This window comes from Theobroma cacao, chromosome 6 (assembly GCF_053813885.1).
Source record: "Theobroma cacao isolate CCN51 chromosome 6, ASM5381388v1, whole genome shotgun sequence".
Classification (NCBI taxonomy): Eukaryota; Viridiplantae; Streptophyta; class Magnoliopsida; order Malvales; family Malvaceae; genus Theobroma; species Theobroma cacao.
The window spans coordinates 4,338,489-4,354,390 of record NC_142644.1 but is presented as its reverse complement, the minus strand read 5'-3'; the positions used below and the strand labels follow the sequence as shown (position 1 = coordinate 4,354,390).

Below are 15,902 nucleotides of genomic sequence, written 5' to 3'. Positions count from 1 at the left end.
CAGCCAGTCATACCAATACAATAACATAAGCCATTAATTCAATTTTAAATTTACAACATATCAGTGGTCTCCAATTACTCTATTTGCAAAATCGTTATTTCGTTTCAAGACAATTTATAAAATATTTTCATTTAAACTCATTTTGTTTACAAAACATAAAAATTTACCATTTGAACTCATTTTCATAAAATTCACCAAAACCGAATAAAAACATACTTTAGATAATTAAAATGATGGTAAGGTTACTCACCGTGTCTAGAGTGGGGATTTTTGAAATACTCAGACTACTAGTCCTCGGGTGCAATTCCTTTGCCTTTATCGGAGGACTCACCACCTTGACACAGTAAAAAATCGAGAAATTCACCACATTGGTAGTAAATTGAAATTAAACTAATTTAGACTACTAATGCTTGATATGGAATGCAAAAATGTCTAATTTTTTGCCTAAATGCGGTGTTAGCCTATTTCGGTCTTTTACCCGATAAATTGATATACGCGTCCGTTTAAACTCCAAATTAATTTTTTTCAGTTTCTACACCTCAATTGCACCCAAATTGACTTAATGTCCCTCAGTGTGGTGCAAATTATCAGTCCCGATAACAAATTACGAAAATACCCCTAGTGGGTAAAAATTTGTATTTTTGCTCCGAAAATATCCATTATTTTTCTAGGCTCATAATTCATCATTATTCATCATAATTCCTCAAATAACCATCAAGATCAGCAGCCAATATTCCCCTAGAAAATTCAGCATAATGGGTTTCAATGGGAGAAAATTATATTTCTAGCTTATTTTTGCTATATTTCAATATAACTTAACTAAAATCACTTAATTCAATTAAAATCAACCAAAAATCAAGCTCAAAACTCATCCATGGAGGTTTGGCCAGCATGGGTGTCCATACCCACTTTCTAATTTTGCATGGAAATGAGAAAAAAATGCATGGGTAGTGAAAATCACAAGGAAAATCAATGAAATTTACCTTTTTAATGCTTGATTTCTTGATTTCTCTTGATTTTCTCCAAATTTTTCAGGTAGGATTCTTGTTTTTTTTTTTCCCCTTTTCTCCCCTGGTTTGGACAGCTGAAGAAGATGAGAATTCCGGAATTTTTACCTTTTTAAAGGCTAAAATAATATAATATTATTTTATTCATTTTTTTAATGTTTTATTAATTCCTTAAATTCTAGCCATCCATTTGTTTCCAAATTTTCACCATACACTTGTCCCAAATATCCATAGCTTAGGTAAAATTCTCAGACTTATCCAAAGTCTTGGTGGAGTAATTTTTGAAATTTACACTTTTACCCCCGTAAAAGTCAAAAATTACATTTTTGCCCCAAAAATTGAAAAATTGCCCATAGACATATTTTTCATCCCTTATACTCATACCATTCTCCAATTTGTCAAATTTGATCTAAATTCTCTCAAAATCTCAAATTTTGTCCGCGAGTGGCAAAATTACGATTTTGCCCCTACACTCTAGAAATCACTGAAATTAAACTTTTTCACTGCCAAACCCTCAAATTATACTCCAATACTCAAATCATACTCCAATAAGTCAAATGGGCCTAAAAAAATTCTTTTCTAAAAATTCCCATTGTGTCCTTGGGTGGCAAATGACCATTTTGCCCCTGGACAGTAAAAATTCTAGTTTGACTTCAAATTGATTCTCAAACTCCAAATCACCATATTAAACCATTCTGGGACTTTAATATTCTTAATTTCATTTTAAATTCTCTATTTGATCTAGTTCGAGACTTAAATTAACTTAATTGTACCATTTGGTACATTGTCGTCTTTTAACGATTTTTCTTTCAGGGCTTTCCAAGTATGCAAGCATATTGTCAATCATATGAATGACATGGAAAGTATTTTATAAGATCGGGCTTGACAACACTATCCCCCTTAAAATAAAATTTTGACCTCAAAATTTCATGTACTGAACTCAGAGAAAATGTGGGGGTATTGTTTTCTCATATAATGCTCGAATTCTTATGTCTTCCCCTTTATAGGGAATTTCGATTTGTTCACCTCATTTACCTCCAATTCAACTCAAGTATTTCGCTTATGTCTATTATTATCCTTTAAAATCAGATCAACAATAACCTTCACAATTATGATATCTTATATTGAGACATTAAGCATGCTTCTATTACTATCATTAAGCTTGAACCATAACTCCATCTCAATCATACCAATTTCGATCGCATTTTATTCTTATTTAGGTATACCAATCACTATCTTATTACTTCATTCCATATCAAACTTCTCGACTTTCATTCATTCATCCTATCCTCATACACTATTGTGTAGTTTACAACATCATTAACACGCCATACTCATTCCTGTACATATCCTCAGCGTTCAGGAAAATTAATGGCTTTAATTATTTCTACTTATTTCATGTTTACTTTGCATTTAGGAAATTTCAATCTTCTTAATCCTATTAATCCATCTCATATGGCTTAATCGTACTATAGATTATATTCCCTTAACTATTTCTCCAAAATTCCTTAGGTCACCATAAATCGTCTTCTGATAAGATTCTTAATCGTTACATTATCTATACAACTCATCAAATATATTGAGTTCAAATCTTGAACCACTAAAACCATTATTCATTTAGTTGGGTACATCACTACTCCACACATACATATACATATACATTCAAATGTCTATATTCCTCATTATGTATACGAGTCTCTATTTTCAAATGCCTTCAGACTAATTTCTCTTAATTCATTCCCATCCACAATCAAGATTCAATAGAATAAGCTTCATAATTCATACAAATTCTCATCATGCCTGTGTATAGTTCCTCATCATTTATATACTTATATTCTCTTCTTATCGTTTCCAATTATATGCTTAAGTTTCCTTGTACTGTATATCATTGCATCACAATGTCATCTCCATTGAATTATAATCTATTATGCGTGTATGTTTTATAATCCCATTGGTATCTCAAAAATTTATCTTGACTTGATCATTGCATCTTATGCAATACTACAATTCCTAAAAGTCATCCTTATTCCTCGATTATCCTTCATGTCTCCTATATATTGTATCCTTATTGCATTTCGATATTGATTTGTCACTTAAAACTCAGATTCATTTGAATCATGTATGCCTCACGCATTTTCGAATTCCAATTCCCATAATATATTAAGAAAGTTTCATTATCTGATTTCATTATCAAGGTTAACTTCTATCATCCTTTATTCCACTCTTTCATATGAATATAACATTATTCTTCCTTAACTAATTTACAAATTGTACTTGAAATTACAAGACTTGAAACTAAATTCTCCTCAAGTACTTTTTAATGTTAATACTTATACCACTCTCAGCTTATAGCTTCCTTTTTATAACTACATAACTTAGTGCTTGCTTTCACAAGATCCATGGCAGAACTTCTCTTGAGTATTTCCTTAGGGATATTTATTTTAAATTTATGTCTCATAACATATGATCATTTAACCCGTAACTTAGCCATTTGGCTCCTTAGCAAGTTTCAAAGTCACGCATCTTATGCCCATCATGTATAACTTATAATTCTTTCTCAAGGGCGTGTAAACATTCTTGAAACACTTAATCACTTATTTACTCTTTTATACACCAAGTATATCATTTCCATAAAGGCATGCCCAACTACTCATGCTTCAATTTATCTCCATGGGTTTCTAGCATGTCACCTAGTTTACTTGTGTTGTTACTAATCCTTTCCTTTCAACAAGGTCAAGACAAGATCAGTATATTCTCATAACAATATTCTATATAAACTCATTTGCTATATCATTATTGAAATCTTTATTTACATTTTCCTCACTTGCTATTGACATCTCTTATCAGTATCTCATACATTCATCTAACCTTTCGCTCGCTTCCTCTTTAGTCTTTAACAAGACTTAATCTCTTGTCTTCTTTATTTCTTAAGATTTGACTTCAATCATCATATTATTCATCTTAACACTTCACATGTTAATTTATTTTTATGTAGCCATCTCAAAAATTCTCTAACTTTTCTTTCTCTTACATGCCAATATATATAAGGCAATAATAAAAAAAAAAAAAAAACTTTGCAATTTCACTCATCATCTTTATCTTAATACCTCCCAATGCACTTAAGACTCCAAACAACAAAGCTTAGCATGAAAACCAATGACCATTCTTCAACTCGTGTGTTTCATCTTCATGCCACTCTCAATTTGCTCTGCTTTCTAGCCATTAGGGGTTCTTAACGTGACAGCGTTTGATAGTCAGTACTGTGGCGTTGCAACGGTTTGAATTCACTTTATCTTAGCAACTCTTCCACCTTTAAAGCTACTACCTCAATTATTCACAATCGTGTGGCTTCCCTTCGAGTCTATACCACAATTAGCAAGACTAACTTTCTATCACAAGTGTGAAATCAAAACATTGATTTAACGTATTTTTTTTTTTGCCACTAGCATTCATATATCTTTACCATAACATTTAATACGAGTTTGTTTAAGCAAAGATCTCCAAATTTATTCATAGCTACATGTATCTCAAATTGCTCATCACTTATCATCAGTCCATAAATCCCACTCGAAAATACCCTTTCCATATTGTATAGTGATTTCACCATATAGCATCACTGCACGATGTTCCTCCATTCTACTATCATGGATACTCCATAGAAATTAATTAAAAGATTTACGTACCCTAACTAATGCTAATTCCATTTAATCATATCTTAAATACTTCAAACTTGTAAATTACAACTCCAAATGTATGTCCATATATTGATAATCTTTATATATTTCATGATCATGAAAACTACAACTTACAAACTAGCTTTCTATCATACGTACTTTATTAGAGCACTAATTTCAACTTATTTAATCTACCCTTGGTGGTATGTCAAAATCATCCCTGTCTCGGTTGCAATCCAGAGGAATCTCTCCTCTGTATGTCCGTATGAGCTGGTGGAGATGGAGCAGCTACCGTAGCCCGTCCTAACTGTGGACAATCTCTCCTAATGTGACCCAGTTGATCACAATGAAAACATCGTGCAGGCCCTCTGCACGGCCCAACATGATAATTCCCACAATTTCTGCATCTACGTGAACTTCCTGAAACAGAAGAGTTTTTGCCCCTGTTTGGTGGCTGACTAGAAGATACACTTAGATTTCTCCTTTTTGCTAACTCAGCTCGCAGACTCTTATTTTCATTCGCAAGCTTCTCGGCTCTTAAAGCCATTCGCACCACCTCTTTAGCCACGGTTGCGTCCGACTCACCCATAAAAGAAACACAACTATGTTGCCTAGCCTCTTTAAGCTTCTTAGAATCAGAAACATCCAGCACTGGTGGTGGGACAGGAGGTGGGGATGGTGGTACTGAAGGAGCAGCCAGAGGAACTGTAGGAAGAGCTTGACCAGCTTGAGCCTGGCCAGCAATAGCAGTAAAGAAGGCTGCTAATGCCTGAACTGCCTCAAGAGGCATAGCAGGAATACTAGTAAGTGGTAGAGGAGGTGGAGGATGTGGAGGAGTCTTGGTTTGTTCAGCAGTAGGTGCTGCCCGAATGGTGGATGCAGTCAATTCCTCCTCTATTGCACCTAACTGACGACGTTGGAAACGACCTCTTCCCCTTCCAGCTGATCTAGTGAAAGGTGGTTGTTCGCGTCGAGGAGACATAATAATCTATAATAGGGAACAAAGTGAGTTTAGGCAACCTCAGGCTCTATATGCTTATGCATGTATTTTATTCAACCTAACCTAACTTAACTCGGGGCCACACTGACACTGTAAATTTTTAAAACAGCTTTAAAATAACTTTAAACCCAAAACTCTAATCTTTCAAACCAACAGCTCTGATACCAACTTAATTGTCACGACCCGGAACTCCCATCGAGCCCGTGACAACCGCCGCGACGTCTCAATTTACATTCATTACCCAGAATGTCAACCGAGACCCCGCAAGGCTTTAATATCAGCTTCTCATTTCCCCTGTGGGTAGCTGTTTCCAAATACCACATTTTAAAAGATTTTAAACTGTTTCCAACTTAAACAAATGAAATAATAATTTCCGTCTCACAGGGGTATTTTTGTCATTTATCCCAAAAATCTCAAAAATCATCTAAAAATATAGTATGTAAGTGGAAAACACATATTTCTTAATCAAAAATAATTTTGGATGTCTAAAACATTCGTTTAAAATGGAATTATGACTGTTATAATAAAATAAAAATATTCAATAAAATATTCAATTTTCACATAAAACGATATTTTAAGAACACTGCATAAATAATTTTTATAGCGTAAAAGCAAAATAAATTCTTACATACCGTAATACAGATAACCAAAGTATAGAATTTAATTTACAGTGACACGTGGGCCCACGAATGATCAAAAGTATCAAAAGAAATGAACCTACAGTCTTTGGATGTGGCAAGTTCAACTGTAATCCTTGCCGATATCAGTTATCTACAATCTATTCTGAACCTGAAATGGGTGGAAATGAGGGTGGTGAGATTATAAAATCCCAGTGAGTAAACAAACATCACTCAAAATATCTAAAGTCGAGTAAAAGGAGACTATTAAAACATTTCATCAAACTGTAATTTATCATCTTTCAACTTATTTCAACCAAATGAAATCAATTTATTTAAAGCAAGTAATCAGTATGGCTTATGAATTTCTTAAAAAGCTTGGCTCATGCCAAAAATTATTATCATACTCAGTTATTTGGGATACCTTGGCCGAGGGCTATCCCAACTGAGTCCGCCAAGGCTATTAGAAAGTCATGTTTTTATTTTGAAAACATAGCCATTCCTTGACGTTGGCCGAGTTCCCCTTCACGAGGTGGTTTGGCGTGAAGTGAACTCTAAAAGTTATACCTCAAGAGTTACCCTACTCGCCTCTCCAACCGAGGTAAAAATATAACAGGATTCCGTGCCCCTCTAATAGGCTAGTCCACAGAATCCAGCCCACTGCAGCAGGTCAAACCCACCATACAATAAAATTTTGACAGCATGACAGGGCTAATATATTACTACCCAGCTTGCAAGGGTAAAATAAAGCAATTCATACAATTCATAAAAAACATAGCCCAGCCAGTCATACCAATACAATAACATAAGCCATTAATTCAATTTTAAATTTACAACATATCAGTGGTCTCCAATTACTCTATTTGCAAAATCGTTATTTCGTTTCAAGACAATTTATAAAATATTTTCATTTAAACTCATTTTGTTTACAAAACATAAAAATTTACCATTTGAACTCATTTTCATAAAATTCACCAAAACCGAATAAAAACATACTTTAGATAATTAAAATGATGGTAAGGTTACTCACCGTGTCTAGAGTGGGGATTTTTGAAATACTCAGACTACTAGTCCTCGGGTGCAATTCCTTTGCCTTTATCGGAGGACTCACCACCTTGACACAGTAAAAAATCGAGAAATTCACCACATTGGTAGTAAATTGAAATTAAACTAATTTAGACTACTAATGCTTGATATGGAATGCAAAAATGTCTAATTTTTTGCCTAAATGCGGTGTTAGCCTATTTCGGTCTTTTACCCGATAAATTGATATACGCGTCCGTTTAAACTCCAAATTAATTTTTTTCAGTTTCTACACCTCAATTGCACCCAAATTGACTTAATGTCCCTCAGTGTGGTGCAAATTATCAGTCCCGATAATAAATTACGAAAATACCCCTAGTGGGTAAAAATTTGTATTTTTGCTCCGAAAATATCCATTATGTTTCTAGGCTCATAATTCATCATTATTCATCATAATTCCTCAAATAACCATCAAGATCAGCAGCCAATATTCCCCTAGAAAATTCAGCATAATGGGTTTCAATGGGAGAAAATTATATTTCTAGCTTATTTTTGCTATATTTCAATATAACTTAACTAAAATCACTTAATTCAATTAAAATCAACCAAAAATCAAGCTCAAAACTCATCCATGGAGGTTTGGCCAGCATGGGTGTCCATACCCACTTTCTAATTTTGCATGGAAATGAGAAAAAAATGCATGGGTAGTGAAAATCACAAGGAAAATCAATGAAATTTACCTTTTTAATGCTTGATTTCTTGATTTCTCTTGATTTTCTCCAAATTTTTCAGGTAGGATTCTTGTTTTTTTTTTTCCCCTTTTCTCCCCTGGTTTGGACAGCTGAAGAAGATGAGAATTCCGGAATTTTTACCTTTTTAAAGGCTAAAATAATATAATATTATTTTATTCATTTTTTTAATGTTTTATTAATTCCTTAAATTCTAGCCATCCATTTGTTTCCAAATTTTCACCATACACTTGTCCCAAATATCCATAGCTTAGGTAAAATTCTCAGACTTATCCAAAGTCTTGGTGGAGTAATTTTTGAAATTTACACTTTTACCCCCGTAAAAGTCAAAAATTACATTTTTGCCCCAAAAATTGAAAAATTGCCCATAGACATATTTTTCATCCCTTATACTCATACCATTCTCCAATTTGTCAAATTTGATCTAAATTCTCTCAAAATCTCAAATTTTGTCCGCGAGTGGCAAAATTACGATTTTGCCCCTACACTCTAGAAATCACTGAAATTAAACTTTTTCACTGCCAAACCCTCAAATTATACTCCAATACTCAAATCATACTCCAATAAGTCAAATGGGCCTAAAAAAATTCTTTTCTAAAAATTCCCATTGTGTCCTTGGGTGGCAAATGACCATTTTGCCCCTGGACAGTAAAAATTCTAGTTTGACTTCAAATTGATTCTCAAACTCCAAATCACCATATTAAACCATTCTGGGACTTTAATATTCTTAATTTCATTTTAAATTCTCTATTTGATCTAGTTCGAGACTTAAATTAACTTAATTGTACCATTTGGTACATTGTCGTCTTTTAACGATTTTTCTTTCAGGGCTTTCCAAGTATGCAAGCATATTGTCAATCATATGAATGACATGGAAAGTATTTTATAAGATCGGGCTTGACAACACTATCCCCCTTAAAATAAAATTTTGACCTCAAAATTTCATGTACTGAACTCAGAGAAAATGTGGGGGTATTGTTTTCTCATATAATGCTCGAATTCTTATGTCTTCCCCTTTATAGGGAATTTCGATTTGTTCACCTCATTTACCTCCAATTCAACTCAAGTATTTCGCTTATGTCTATTATTATCCTTTAAAATCAGATCAACAATAACCTTCACAATTATGATATCTTATATTGAGACATTAAGCATGCTTCTATTACTATCATTAAGCTTGAACCATAACTCCATCTCAATCATACCAATTTCGATCGCATTTTATTCTTATTTAGGTATACCAATCACTATCTTATTACTTCATTCCATATCAAACTTCTCGACTTTCATTCATTCATCCTATCCTCATACACTATTGTGTAGTTTACAACATCATTAACACGCCATACTCATTCCTGTACATATCCTCAGCGTTCAGGAAAATTAATGGCTTTAATTATTTCTACTTATTTCATGTTTACTTTGCATTTAGGAAATTTCAATCTTCTTAATCCTATTAATCCATCTCATATGGCTTAATCGTACTATAGATTATATTCCCTTAACTATTTCTCCAAAATTCCTTAGGTCACCATAAATCGTCTTCTGATAAGATTCTTAATCGTTACATTATCTATACAACTCATCAAATATATTGAGTTCAAATCTTGAACCACTAAAACCATTATTCATTTAGTTGGGTACATCACTACTCCACACATACATATACATATACATTCAAATGTCTATATTCCTCATTATGTATACGAGTCTCTATTTTCAAATGCCTTCAGACTAATTTCTCTTAATTCATTCCCATCCACAATCAAGATTCAATAGAATAAGCTTCATAATTCATACAAATTCTCATCATGCCTGTGTATAGTTCCTCATCATTTATATACTTATATTCTCTTCTTATCGTTTCCAATTATATGCTTAAGTTTCCTTGTACTGTATATCATTGCATCACAATGTCATCTCCATTGAATTATAATCTATTATGCGTGTATGTTTTATAATCCCATTGGTATCTCAAAAATTTATCTTGACTTGATCATTGCATCTTATGCAATACTACAATTCCTAAAAGTCATCCTTATTCCTCGATTATCCTTCATGTCTCCTATATATTGTATCCTTATTGCATTTCGATATTGATTTGTCACTTAAAACTCAGATTCATTTGAATCATGTATGCCTCACGCATTTTCGAATTCCAATTCCCATAATATATTAAGAAAGTTTCATTATCTGATTTCATTATCAAGGTTAACTTCTATCATCCTTTATTCCACTCTTTCATATGAATATAACATCATTCTTCCTTAACTAATTTACAAATTGTACTTGAAATTACAAGACTTGAAACTAAATTCTCCTCAAGTACTTTTTAATGTTAATACTTATACCACTCTCAGCTTATAGCTTCCTTTTTATAACTACATAACTTAGTGCTTGCTTTCACAAGATCCATGGCAGAACTTCTCTTGAGTATTTCCTTAGGGATATTTATTTTAAATTTATGTCTCATAACATATGATCATTTAACCCGTAACTTAGCCATTTGGCTCCTTAGCAAGTTTCAAAGTCACGCATCTTATGCCCATCATGTATAACTTATAATTCTTTCTCAAGGGCGTGTAAACATTCTTGAAACACTTAATCACTTATTTACTCTTTTATACACCAAGTATATCATTTCCATAAAGGCATGCCCAACTACTCATGCTTCAATTTATCTCCATGGGTTTCTAGCATGTCACCTAGTTTACTTGTGTTGTTACTAATCCTTTCCTTTCAACAAGGTCAAGACAAGATCAGTATATTCTCATAACAATATTCTATATAAACTCATTTGCTATATCATTATTGAAATCTTTATTTACATTTTCCTCACTTGCTATTGACATCTCTTATCAGTATCTCATACATTCATCTAACCTTTCGCTCGCTTCCTCTTTAGTCTTTAACAAGACTTAATCTCTTGTCTTCTTTATTTCTTAAGATTTGACTTCAATCATCATATTATTCATCTTAACACTTCACATGTTAATTTATTTTTATGTAGCCATCTCAAAAATTCTCTAACTTTTCTTTCTCTTACATGCCAATATATATAAGGCAATAATAAAAAAAAAAAAAAAACTTTGCAATTTCACTCATCATCTTTATCTTAATACCTCCCAATGCACTTAAGACTCCAAACAACAAAGCTTAGCATGAAAACCAATGACCATTCTTCAACTCGTGTGTTTCATCTTCATGCCACTCTCAATTTGCTCTGCTTTCTAGCCATTAGGGGTTCTTAACGTGACAGCGTTTGATAGTCAGTACTGTGGCGTTGCAACGGTTTGAATTCACTTTATCTTAGCAACTCTTCCACCTTTAAAGCTACTACCTCAATTATTCACAATCGTGTGGCTTCCCTTCGAGTCTATACCACAATTAGCAAGACTAACTTTCTATCACAAGTGTGAAATCAAAACATTGATTTAACGTATTTTTTTTTTTGCCACTAGCATTCATATATCTTTACCATAACATTTAATACGAGTTTGTTTAAGCAAAGATCTCCAAATTTATTCATAGCTACATGTATCTCAAATTGCTCATCACTTATCATCAGTCCATAAATCCCACTCGAAAATACCCTTTCCATATTGTATAGTGATTTCACCATATAGCATCACTGCACGATGTTCCTCCATTCTACTATCATGGATACTCCATAGAAATTAATTAAAAGATTTACGTACCCTAACTAATGCTAATTCCATTTAATCATATCTTAAATACTTCAAACTTGTAAATTACAACTCCAAATGTATGTCCATATATTGATAATCTTTATATATTTCATGATCATGAAAACTACAACTTACAAACTAGCTTTCTATCATACGTACTTTATTAGAGCACTAATTTCAACTTATTTAATCTACCCTTGGTGGTATGTCAAAATCATCCCTGTCTCGGTTGCAATCCAGAGGAATCTCTCCTCTGTATGTCCGTATGAGCTGGTGGAGATGGAGCAGCTACCGTAGCCCGTCCTAACTGTGGACAATCTCTCCTAATGTGACCCAGTTGATCACAATGAAAACATCGTGCAGGCCCTCTGCACGGCCCAACATGATAATTCCCACAATTTCTGCATCTACGTGAACTTCCTGAAACAGAAGAGTTTTTGCCCCTGTTTGGTGGCTGACTAGAAGATACACTTAGATTTCTCCTTTTTGCTAACTCAGCTCGCAGACTCTTATTTTCATTCGCAAGCTTCTCGGCTCTTAAAGCCATTCGCACCACCTCTTTAGCCACGGTTGCGTCCGACTCACCCATAAAAGAAACACAACTATGTTGCCTAGCCTCTTTAAGCTTCTTAGAATCAGAAACATCCAGCACTGGTGGTGGGACAGGAGGTGGGGATGGTGGTACTGAAGGAGCAGCCAGAGAAACTGTAGGAAGAGCTTGACCAGCTTGAGCCTGGCCAGCAATAGCAGTAAAGAAGGCTGCTAATGCCTGAACTGCCTCAAGAGGCATAGCAGGAATACTAGTAAGTGGTAGAGGAGGTGGAGGATGTGGAGGAGTCTTGGTTTGTTCAGCAGTAGGTGCTGCCCGAATGGTGGATGCAGTCAATTCCTCCTCTATTGCACCTAACTGACGACGTTGGAAACGACCTCTTCCCCTTCCAGCTGATCTAGTGAAAGGTGGTTGTTCGCGTCGAGGAGACATAATAATCTATAATAGGGAACAAAGTGAGTTTAGGCAACCTCAGGCTCTATATGCTTATGCATGTATTTTATTCAACCTAACCTAACTTAACTCGGGGCCACACTGACACTGTAAATTTTTAAAACAGCTTTAAAATAACTTTAAACCCAAAACTCTAATCTTTCAAACCAACAGCTCTGATACCAACTTAATTGTCACGACCCGGAACTCCCATCGAGCCCGTGACAACCGCCGCGACGTCTCAATTTACATTCATTACCCAGAATGTCAACCGAGACCCCGCAAGGCTTTAATATCAGCTTCTCATTTCCCCTATGGGTAGCTGTTTCCAAATACCACATTTTAAAAGATTTTAAACTGTTTCCAACTTAAACAAATGAAATAATAATTTCCGTCTCACAGGGGTATTTTTGTCATTTATCCCAAAAATCTCAAAAATCATCTAAAAATATAGTATGTAAGTGGAAAACACATATTTCTTAATCAAAAATAATTTTGGATGTCTAAAACATTCGTTTAAAATGGAATTATGACTGTTATAATAAAATAAAAATATTCAATAAAATATTCAATTTTCACATAAAACGATATTTTAAGAACACTGCATAAATAATTTTTATAGCGTAAAAGCAAAATAAATTCTTACATACCGTAATACAGATAACCAAAGTATAGAATTTAATTTACAGTGACACGTGGGCCCACGAATGATCAAAAGTATCAAAAGAAATGAACCTACAGTCTTTGGATGTGGCAAGTTCAACTGTAATCCTTGCCGATATCAGTTATCTACAATCTATTCTGAACCTGAAATGGGTGGAAATGAGGGTGGTGAGATTATAAAATCCCAGTGAGTAAACAAACATCACTCAAAATATCTAAAGTCGAGTAAAAGGAGACTATTAAAACATTTCATCAAACTGTAATTTATCATCTTTCAACTTATTTCAACCAAATGAAATCAATTTATTTAAAGCAAGTAATCAGTATGGCTTATGAATTTCTTAAAAAGCTTGGCTCATGCCAAAAATTATTATCATACTCAGTTATTTGGGATACCTTGGCCGAGGGCTATCCCAACTGAGTCCGCCAAGGCTATTAGAAAGTCATGTTTTTATTTTGAAAACATAGCCATTCCTTGACGTTGGCCGAGTTCCCCTTCACGAGGTGGTTTGGCGTGAAGTGAACTCTAAAAGTTATACCTCAAGAGTTACCCTACTCGCCTCTCCAACCGAGGTAAAAATATAACAGGATTCCGTGCCCCTCTAATAGGCTAGTCCACAGAATCCAGCCCACTGCAGCAGGTCAAACCCACCATACAATAAAATTTTGACAGCATGACAGGGCTAATATATTACTACCCAGCTTGCAAGGGTAAAATAAAGCAATTCATACAATTCATAAAAAACATAGCCCAGCCAGTCATACCAATACAATAACATAAGCCATTAATTCAATTTTAAATTTACAACATATCAGTGGTCTCCAATTACTCTATTTGCAAAATCGTTATTTCGTTTCAAGACAATTTATAAAATATTTTCATTTAAACTCATTTTGTTTACAAAACATAAAAATTTACCATTTGAACTCATTTTCATAAAATTCACCAAAACCGAATAAAAACATACTTTAGATAATTAAAATGATGGTAAGGTTACTCACCGTGTCTAGAGTGGGGATTTTTGAAATACTCAGACTACTAGTCCTCGGGTGCAATTCCTTTGCCTTTATCGGAGGACTCACCACCTTGACACAGTAAAAAATCGAGAAATTCACCACATTGGTAGTAAATTGAAATTAAACTAATTTAGACTACTAATGCTTGATATGGAATGCAAAAATGTCTAATTTTTTGCCTAAATGCGGTGTTAGCCTATTTCGGTCTTTTACCCGATAAATTGATATACGCGTCCGTTTAAACTCCAAATTAATTTTTTTCAATTTCTACACCTCAATTGCACCCAAATTGACTTAATGTCCCTCAGTGTGGTGCAAATTATCAGTCCCGATAACAAATTACGAAAATACCCCTAGTGGGTAAAAATTTGTATTTTTGCTCCGAAAATATCCATTATTTTTCTAGGCTCATAATTCATCATTATTCATCATAATTCCTCAAATAACCATCAAGATCAGCAGCCAATATTTCCCTAGAAAATTCAGCATAATGGGTTTCAATGGGAGAAAATTATATTTCTAGCTTATTTTTGCTATATTTCAATATAACTTAACTAAAATCACTTAATTCAATTAAAATCAACCAAAAATCAAGCTCAAAACTCATCCATGGAGGTTTGGCCAGCATGGGTGTCCATACCCACTTTCTAATTTTGCATGGAAATGAGAAAAAAATGCATGGGTAGTGAAAATCACAAGGAAAATCAATGAAATTTACCTTTTTAATGCTTGATTTCTTGATTTCTCTTGATTTTCTCCAAATTTTTCAGGTAGGATTCTTGTTTTTTTTTCCCCTTTTCTCCCCTGGTTTGGACAGCTGAAGAAGATGAGAATTCCGGAATTTTTACCTTTTTAAAGGCTAAAATAATATAATATTATTTTATTCATTTTTTTAATGTTTTATTAATTCCTTAAATTCTAGCCATCCATTTGTTTCCAAATTTTCACCATACACTTGTCCCAAATATCCATAGCTTAGGTAAAATTCTCAGACTTATCCAAAGTCTTGGTGGAGTAATTTTTGAAATTTACACTTTTACCCCCGTAAAAGTCAAAAATTACATTTTTGCCCCAAAAATTGAAAACTTGCCCATAGACATATTTTTCATCCCTTATACTCATACCATTCTCCAATTTGTCAAATTTGATCTAAATTCTCTCAAAATCTCAAATTTTGTCCGCGAGTGGCAAAATTACGATTTTGCCCCTACACTCTAGAAATCACTGGAATTAAACTTTTTCACTGTCAAACCCTCAAATTATACTCCAATACTCAAATCATACTCCAATAAGTCAAATGGGGCTAAAAAAATTCTTTTCTAAAAATTCCCATTGTGTCCTTGGGTGGCAAATGACCATTTTGCCCCTAGACAGTAAAAATTCTAGTTTGACTTCAAATTGATTCTCAAACTCCAAATCACCATATTAAACCATTCTGGGACTTTAATATTCTTAATTTCATTTTAAATTCTCTATTTGAT

The 15,902-nt window shown here is 33.7% G+C and overlaps 1 protein-coding gene across 1 annotated transcript; it reads right to left on the bottom strand.

The window, feature by feature from the left end:
- Positions 1-4,895: 4,895 nt before the first annotated feature.
- LOC148762000 (uncharacterized) lies at positions 4,896-6,471 on the bottom strand. Its single transcript, XM_088807346.1, has 2 exons — positions 6,403-6,471; positions 4,896-5,669 (listed from the first exon to the last, which is right to left on the bottom strand). Exon 2 carries the CDS (start codon positions 5,661-5,663, stop codon positions 4,896-4,898), a length of 768 nt encoding a protein of 255 aa, XP_088663472.1. The 5' UTR covers positions 5,664-5,669; positions 6,403-6,471.
- Between the last annotated feature and the right edge of the window lie 9,431 nt (positions 6,472-15,902).